The sequence below is a fragment of the Stomoxys calcitrans genome, chromosome 5 (assembly GCF_963082655.1).
Source record: "Stomoxys calcitrans chromosome 5, idStoCalc2.1, whole genome shotgun sequence".
NCBI lineage: Eukaryota > Metazoa > Arthropoda > Insecta > Diptera > Muscidae > Stomoxys > Stomoxys calcitrans.
In genome coordinates, this window is record NC_081556.1 from 129,496,190 (window position 1) to 129,505,843 (window position 9,654).

The following is a 9,654-nucleotide window of genomic DNA, read 5'->3' on the forward strand; positions in this document are numbered from 1 at the left end:
TGCTCCCACGTCTCATCATCTTCCCCGCATGCCCCGGTTTTCTGCACCAGATTTGGCATGTATTGTTCTGTTACCGATCTAAACACGTGTGTAAATTTTCATCAAAGTCGGTTAAGATATAGATATAGCTCACAGATTCTCCCGACTTTAGCCATCATTTCATCTGCATTTCACTAGGTTAGGTTACGTTGAAAAGAGGGTGCAGATATTAATCCGCCCCATGCCACTATGGACATACACCTACGCCCGTAATAGACTTGTTGTGCGCTCTAAAAACTATAAAGTTACCTCTAAAAAGAACATTTTAAGTTTGGAATTCCGTGCAACTTACAAAATCCTTAATTGTTTTCAATACCTCGCGCCTAAGTTGGTTCATGTCTGATATTGTGTCTCCACCTAAGTACTGGTATCTGTTGGACGCGAAAACCGGGCAACGACAAAGGAAATGCTCCAACGTCTCATCATCTTCCCCGCATGCCCTACACATGCTAACACTTGCCGCACCGATTTTACATAAGTGAGCTCGTAGTCCTATGTGTCCCGTTATGATACCAATAGGTATACTGACCTCCTTCTTGCTTCCTTTCAGTAATAGCCTCGTCTTTCCACGATCTGGATCCCCCCATAGGATTTTCGTCGTCCTACCGTCCGTTTCGCTGTTCCACAATGTTGCATGCGCATTCGTCGCCCACTCCTTTAACTCGGTCTGCGTCGACCCGAAACATTTCGGGTTAACCAAGTTTATTGACGGCAGTCCCCTGGCCTCACCGCCAAATCGTCTGCCCTTTCATTTCCCCTTACTCCGTTATGGCCCGGCACTCAAACGATGCAGATTTTGCCATCCTTAGAGAAGGCGTTAATCTCCTTCTTACACTGCAAGACTGTTCGTGACCTTACCGTCTTGGTTGTTATTGCCCTTATGGCAATTTTACTGTCGGTAAAGATGTTCATACTCGACGCCCTCGCGTTGGCACCACACCATTTCACGCATTCCGTGATCGCCCGGACCTCCGCCTGCAGGACCGTATTATGGTCAGGCAGTCTAAAACAAATCTCAGTCCCTGGGTTCTCAATGTAAACACTCAGATCCACTCTGTCCTCTAGCTTTGATCCATCCGTGTAACATGATCTTCCAGATGGCAATACTAGGGTTCCGTCAATCCAAGACTGTGCCGATAGCAGCAGTGCCTCGCACTCGACTTCAAGGTTCATCTCAGGTATCCGATCGGAAACCACTTCCCTTCCTTCCAGGTATGAGCTACTCCCATCCTCAACCCATTCTCCCATCGCCTTAAGTCTCATAGCCACAGTGGCTGCCTCACACTCAATCCGTATGTCAATGGGTCGGATATCTAGAATAGTCTCTATTGCCCTAGTGGGCGTGGTCCTCATCGCTCCGCCTATGCCAAGATCACACCTAAGTATTTTACCTTGTCAGATATCGAAATCGTCTTATTGAGGAAACGTGGTGCGTTAAATTGACCCACCTTCGTCTTCCCCGTAACGCAAACTGGACCATATATTTTACAAAGAATCTTTCTCTCAAATACTCCAAACACTGCCTCATCTGCTTTCACAAGTAGCCATGCTTCAGAACCATATAACAACAAGGGTAGTATCAGTGTATAGTGTAATCTTCGTCTGTCGAGAGGTGGCCCTGTTTCTAAACCGCTTACTTAGTCTAAAGTAGCATCTGTTTGCCAGTAAATCCAAAACTTCGACCAAATCTATTCAGTCTCGTCACCAAAAGCAATAGCCTGCAAGGTCCAGGCCTTCCACCAAACCACTAAAAAAAATTAGCAAAGTCCAACTCTACTGCCACCTCTAAATCAGCTCGACCCCAGCAGAATACAAGCCATGCCAAAACCAACTGTCAACGCAAGAAGCCTCAGAATTCACCCATGAAGCAGCAAAAAGTAAGAAACTGGTAAAAATCAATAACAGAAATTTACACAGAAGCAAGCTTACAAGCCTCAACCGAATTTCTCAATCCCCTCGGAAGTCCTTAACGGCACAAGGCCGGCGCCATGGACAAATTTGCGTTTGTCCTTAGTTTTTATTTTCAATAATTGTGTTCAATAATATATTTCCCTAACTGAATTATAAAGAATTATGAATTATCTACTACATAATTTTTGTAATTTTATAACTTCCTTTCCGGGAACTGTCTATAAAATATCTTGAATAAGTTCCTTCAAAAAAATATTTTTATATAATGCTATAACCTTTAACATCACTGTCTACAGCAAGTGAGCAAGTGTATATCACAGCATCAGATGTATAGATAATAAGCTGCTGTATTAAACAACATAGGAAAACAAAAGCAATAACAACGAAAACAAAAAACTCCATCACAATATCTACACCACCAAAATAAATACAATACTAAAAAGGTATAATAATGGCTGCTGCAAGGTTTTCAGCAAATTGCCAAGGGTAACTAAATCTCGTGCTCATTCTTCTCTTCCCCCATCCCCAAATGTTAACAAGACCACCATTGTATAAAGAAAGCACCACACCCAGTTTATTATGTATATTGTATACCCGCACCCGCGTATACACACACCCATACACAGTAAGTCAACCAGCAGCCAGTGATGATAACAACAATATCCCCATTATTGAAGTTTTGTTTTAAGATGTTGGCCTCTCTTTTGCACTCACCTACATTAGTAGGTAAATGTGGGAGTGAAATGGATGATTGGCTTGTTACGAGGCTATGAATACGAAATTGTGAGACTCCATGAGTAAGAAAATTATGTAGAGCAGAGGAGGTGTGGGGTGGAGGGGGTTAACAGAGCGTAGTGGGAATGGTTAGATATATGTATGTGAGAAGTTTGTTGGAGGGCAGCGTTGCCATTGATAGAATTTTGGAGGAAAAAAATTAAATTAAATAAAGATTAAATAAAATTGTGGTACTAATTCGATTTGTCAATCGAATATTCTTAACAATTCAATGTAACGAATTTAAATATTTTTGAATTTTTTTGCAGTATTTATTGGATAGACAAAAAATACTAAATTTACAGTGTTCATAAGAGTTAAAAGTTTATATTAAAAGTTTAGTGTTAACATTAAATTATGAATCTTTTAGGCAAAATTTTCTATATACGGAATTACTACGCTATTGGGAAAAATCTAAAATTTTTTATTTCAAATGTAATATATATTTTTGTTGTTGCAAAAATATACAAAAAATTGCAGAAAATTTATTTGATATAACTGGTAGGGTGATTCAAGGACTATGTTCAACGAATATCATTTAATTTGAAAGTGATAAAAGAAAAGTTAACAATTTTTGTATTCTATATCAACATTGTTAATATCAGCTGTTTTGGTTAACGAATAGAAAATCGTTAACTTAACTATAGCAAATTGTTTGGTGTTTGTTTTAACGATAAAATAAAAACAATTATTCACAGTGGTGGAAAAATCAAGAGAAAAATACTTCAAGTATTTTTGAAAAATACTTCAAGTATTTTCTCTTGATTTTTCCAAACACATTTCGTATACGTATGCACAATCAATGAACAAGCTTGCTTTTCGTTGTATGAAAAAAATTATGCAAAATTTTTATACGAAAAAATTGGAATTGGTTACACTTTCCCTAAATAATTGTCTACCTTTTATTTACACTTTTGATGTTTTTAAATTAAAATATTGATAGGTCCATTACAATTTGCTGTTGCTTAAACTTAAGGAAATAGGATTTTGTCCAGGGTCATTAAAATGGATGGTTCTTATTTGTCAGATCGGAGTCAGAAAGTGAAATTTGGGGAAGTGCTTTCTAAACAAATAATGTAACGTCTAGTGTTCAACAAGGTAGTAGAGCTGGCAAAATATCGATGGCACTATCGATATTTATTTATTTTTACTAAATATCGATTGATATTTTTCCGATGGATACTATCGGAAAAGTTAAATTTTTTGCAAAATTTTACGAAAATAATTTTCATCCGATTAGGCTAAAATATTTTACAATGATTTCTCTCATGGGAGCCACGGTGACGCAGAGGTCCACCTGCATGTCCGCCTTTGACACTGAACACATGGGTTCAAATCCCGGCGAGAATATCAGAAAAAATTTTCAGCGGTGGTTTTCCCCTCCTAATGCTGGCAACATTTGTGGATACTATGCCACGTAAAACTACTCTCCAAAAGAGGTGTCGCACTGCGTCCGTTCGGACGCGGCTATAAAAAAGGGGCCTCCTATCATTGAGCTTAAAACTTGAATCGGGCTGCACTCATTGATAAGTGAGAAGTTTGCTCCTGTTACTTAGTGGAAAGTTCATGGGCAAAATTTGCAACAGCATTTCTCTCATGACTTCCAACTGACTTTATTAATCTTGGTTTTATTTGGTCTGTACATTGATATTGCTTCTATATAAATCGATCTCCGGATTTTCAGTTCTCATTTTCGTTTGGTATATAGGAGATAGGAAAATAACGATAATATCGATAGTATCGATATTTATTATTAAACTATCGAATGTGGCGATTATCGATAGTTTGCCAGCTCTACATGGTAGTCATCTTCGTCCAATTTTATTCATTTTATTTATAAATGACTTACGCCAAGTTATAAACCATTCTCATGTCCTAATGTATGCAGATGATGTCAAAATATTTCGTTTAATTACCGATTCATTTAACCAAAGCTTTTTACAGGCTGACCTTGATAATTTTACTAATTGATGTGATGTGTATCATATGTAGCTCAATATTAGGAAATGTTAACAAATGTCTTTTTATGAAGCAAGATTTTTGGATACAAATTATCCACTTTTTGGCCGTGGACTTCAACGGGTGGAAACATTCTTGGAGCTCGGTATTTTCTTCGATAACAGATTGAATTTTAAGGCACATATATCATATATGGTTAACAAAGCTTATAGCTCACTTGGGTTTATGAAGAGATGAAGTAAGGAACTTGATGATACCTCACAAAAAAATTTTTATAGTAGTACGAAGTACACTGGAATGCGGGATCCTGTTTACACTATACGTTCTGACAAAATTGAATCTGTGCAGAAGCAATTTCTTCTTTTCTGTTCACGACGTTATGGATGGAATTATCGCACATTACCTTCTTATAATGATAGGCTTAATTTGATTAAGTTATCATCATCACATTCCTAAGAAATGTTTTAATGGCAATATTTCTTCCGAGTTTATTATGAGCCGCATATATCTAAACTACCAAAGAAAAAAAAATAACGATTTCGTTTAAGGAGGAATTACAGTACAGCATAATTGTAAGTGCTAACGATTTTTTGTCGTCCAATTTAACTAAATGATTTTCATTATAAGTTACAGAATCGCAGTACTGATCTTTGTCTCCAAATGAGCTGAGCCTTTAAAGGAGCTGCCATATGAACCTACGCTAAATATTTGTTCTAACTTACATTTTGGATTTACTGAAGAGATTTTTTGCAAATTTTTCTTCTAGTGGCAGCACTGTTTCGGGAAACCTAAGTTTATGCCATACAAAAAAGCAGCAACTAACCAGTCATCCATCCATCCCTAAGCAATTTTATGGTTTCTTGCCGTTTTTAGAAGATATTATAACTCAATTATTAACGCCAAAGTTAGTGGCAGCAATTGATGGTTATGTTGTTGTTGATACATATTTTGCTCTTTTTTTGTTTTATGTAGGTTCAATTTATAAAGACTGCTGCTAAGTTAAATTTTGATAAGTATTAGGTAGCCAGCCAACTCGATAGACACCACCTTCCTGTGGCGCAAAAGTCCTAAGGAAATTATAAAAAAAAAGAAACAAATCCAATTTTGGTTGCTAATGCCTCTTTGATATGCTCTTAGCGTAAGTCGTTGTTGTTGTTGGTGTTTTGGTTTTTGTGCCTCTTTATTTTTAACGAATCATAATGGGTTTTCCTGGAATTTACACTACTACGGGAACAACGGAATATGGCAGCCCAAAAACAGTAGACCAAACAAAAAAAAAAACAGAACAACATACAAACAACAACATCAGGACCACTAAGAGACCCCAGCCAGCAGCCAACCAACCAGCTAGGGAAAATGTGTGTATACTGAGTGCAAAACTTCCATATCCTCTTTATGAATAGTGAGTAGTGAGGTTTTTTATAACCATTGTTCTAACATCGTAATCGCTGTCATTGCCACATTATCATCTGCGTTTAGTACCAAAATAATTGAGAAAATCTGCAGACACACACATACAGTGGATAACCAACTAACATTACTCTAAATAATTTCTCTATTTCATATGGTTACATACTCTCTTTTGCTCTCTTTGCCTGTGGAAACCACCCACTGGTCTCTCAAATTTGCACTTCATCATTAGGTCTATGGCTCTCTTACAAAAATTACACATAGCCTTTCTAAGAGAGAGAGAGGGAGAGAGAGACACAATGTAGACAATGCAGGCGGCCTGTTACAAAGCCATAATGGGTGTATACATGTGTTTGTGTGTGGGCAATTACAAGTGACAAGTCAATTTGTATACCTCTCCTTAATATTATTGTTGTTGCTTATTGGTTGTTGGTTGGTTTGCCCAACATGGACCAGCATTTGGGTGTGTGCGTTTGGTAATTTCCCTTTTTCTGAATGCTCACAAGAAGAAGTGAGCATTAGAGCACGCCTTTAACTTCTTAGTTAGCCTCTCCCTGCTCCGCTAGCCAGAGACTGGTATAAAAACACCCCCGATTAGCAGAGAAAGACACACTTGAGCTGTAGCATTCTAACAAATAACATCATCAGCCTCAAAGCAAAATAGTAGCAAAATAATAAACAAAATTGAGAATTAAAAAAAAATATTTTGAAAATTTAAGATCTCTATTAGAATTATTTGCCCGTTATCAAAAGAGACAGAGAGAAACAAAAAAATAAATAAATGCAAAGACAATATTTGTGAAAGTTTAAGTGAACAGTGCAAAAACAAATCACCAAATTTCCAATAATTTAAAATAAAACAAACACTACAAAAAAAAAACGAAAATGCAAGGATACAGATCATACGCCATGGAAAACCATCACAATTTACATCATGATTCCAACGATCAAAAGCCTTTGGTAGTGGACTTAATGTCCGGCCAATATGGCAAACCTCAAACTCCACCACCCTCGCCTACCGGTATGTATTTTTTTTATTAAAGAAAAAAAAAAAAATAAAAATAATAAGAAAAAATTAATATATTAAAAAAAAGGGAAATTAAAATAAAATTAGGAATTTTAATTATTTTAATTTCTTGCAATTTCTTTTGTTTAATAAAAATACTTATATTTTTTTTGCTTGCTTTATCATTTTAGAATGCCTCTCCAGCCCCGACACTTCATTGAATGGCAGCCGCAATAATTCCTGTGAAATTCCCGCTGATCCTTCGGTGCGCCGCTATCGTACCGCCTTTACCCGCGATCAATTAGCTCGCCTGGAAAAGGAATTCTACAAGGAAAATTATGTCTCAAGACCACGACGTTGCGAGTTGGCTGCCCAATTGAATTTACCCGAATCGACCATTAAGGTATGGTTCCAGAACCGTCGCATGAAGGACAAGCGCCAACGCATTGCTGTGGCCTGGCCCTATGCTGCTGTTTACTCGGATCCCGCTTTCGCCGCTTCCATCTTGCAAGCCGCCGCTAATAGTGTGGGCATGCCTTATGGTCCCTATCCCGGAGCTGCTGCCGCCAATCCCCTAATGGCTTCGGCTATGCCCACCATGCCAGTGCATGGTCACAATCCCTATGGACAATATCGTTATGCTCCCTACCATTTGCCCGCTCGTCCCACTCATGCCGCCCATCCGCATATGGGTCATGGCATGCCACCGCATATGAGTGCTGCCGCCGCTCCCATGGCTGCTGCTGCTGCCGCCGCTGCCTATCCCGCCATGTTGGGAGTTATGCCACCGACTGCTGCCACCTATGCCACCAAGACCCAAACACCTCCCTTGGATTTACAATCTTCGTCATCGCCTCACTCCTCCACCTTGTCTTTGAGTCCCGCCGGTTCGGATCACACCAAAGTATTCGATCGCAGTCTCAGCCCTTTGCGTCCCTCCCTGCCGCCACAACAACCCATACAATTGCCTTTATTGCACCCGCATGACAACACCTCCTGCTCCTCATCCAATGCCAGCTTGCACTTCAATTCTACACCCTCATCAGCTGGTCTACTGATGCCCACGGCCAAACGTCCTGCCTCCTCCATGTCACCACCACCACAGACCAGCAGTTTGGTGTCGGAACCCAAACCCAAACTTTTCAAACCCTACAAGACTGAGGCTTAGGTTATCCTGCTCGCTGGTGTTTCGCAAAGAGAACTGCATGCAGTCTCTCTAAAAAAAATGTTTTTTAACACAAAAACCAAACCAAAACAAAGTAAAACAACAAAAATCTCAATGTGATCGTGGTGCTATAAAACTAAAAAATCAAATCAAAATTGTACAAAAATCTTTACCTTTAGATTTATTTGAAAATATTCGATTTTATTTTTATTTTTTTTATTATTATTAATTGTTAATTTATTTTAATTGTATATATTGCCAATTAGTTGTGTAAGTCCTCGAACAAATAACAAAACATTTACATGTATAAAAACAATGAAAAAAATCAAAATTTTAAATTTAATAATAAAATGAAAACAATTTTCCAAAATATTAAAAAAAAATTAAATATTTTATTTTTACGGAGAGGGAAAGTCTAATAACGGCCTTATTCACAAAACTTAATGAAGCCTTAAAATAGGTTTACAGTTCTATAAAGGAAATCTGTCAAATCTACATTTAGTTTGAAATCTACATTAAGTTTTGTGAATAAGGCCGTAATACATTTATAACAAGGAGGAAAAATTAAAAAAAAATCATAAAAAAAGTTTAAGAAGTTAAAAAAAGGGTTTAAGTTAAAGAACAACTTAAATCAAAGCTTAAAACATTTTTTTAAAATATCATTTCTTATTTATACCAAAATATTTTGGGAGTTCTTAATGATTTGATTTTGATGGCGAAAGTAGAAAATTTTTCCGTCAGCCGCAGTGCTTCGAGTTATGTCTTCAATTTTGTACTGAAAGCTGACTTTCTCTCGCCTTGATACTTTCATGAAAGCTTAGGTCTTCCCGTTTGTTGAAATCGAATTGGGTATATAGATTGTTGTTTAAATGCCCGACTTCCGGATGCTGAAACTAGATGCTGGACCTGCCAGGACACTCTTGTCGTACGTGAAACGAGGCAGGACGAAGGAGCCACTGGTTTTTGATTACAGAGGTTATAATTGGGCACTGTACGATTGGCCATATAGTTGCGCACATGAGAATCCCGCAAAATGATTTTTGTAAAACTAAACACTTGCTTTCTTCAATACCGGGACTGCAGATTTACAGGCTTTCCATCTGGAGAAGCCAGTCTTTCCGCTCTGGGTGATTTCTAGGAGGTCTCCTCAGATATCTCAGATTACAAAGACAGGTTGGGCGCGATGACATCATACACGCGCGTTATCCTGTCACGGGATGGGTCTCTGGTGATTGGGAACGGTCACAGTTCTCGTCCCCTTACATGAAAAAAATCTATCACTTTTAGAAGGTTTTGTCGCTCGAGGTGTCTAATTGCCACCATACTAACACCGTAGGATATGTCCTGGGACAGTTCGAAAAGGATGAGTATACTTTATAAGTATTTTTAA

The 9,654-nt window shown here is 38.0% G+C and overlaps 1 protein-coding gene across 1 annotated transcript; it reads left to right on the forward strand.

The window, feature by feature from the left end:
• The first annotated feature begins 6,978 nt into the window (after positions 1–6,978).
• On the forward strand, positions 6,979–8,267 carry LOC106089397 (segmentation protein even-skipped). Its single transcript, XM_013255231.2, has 3 exons — positions 6,979–7,114; positions 7,291–8,071; positions 8,135–8,267. The coding sequence occupies exons 1-3, from the start codon at positions 6,979–6,981 to the stop codon at positions 8,265–8,267; spliced, it is 1,050 nt and encodes a 349-aa protein (XP_013110685.1).
• The last annotated feature ends 1,387 nt before the right edge of the window (positions 8,268–9,654 follow it).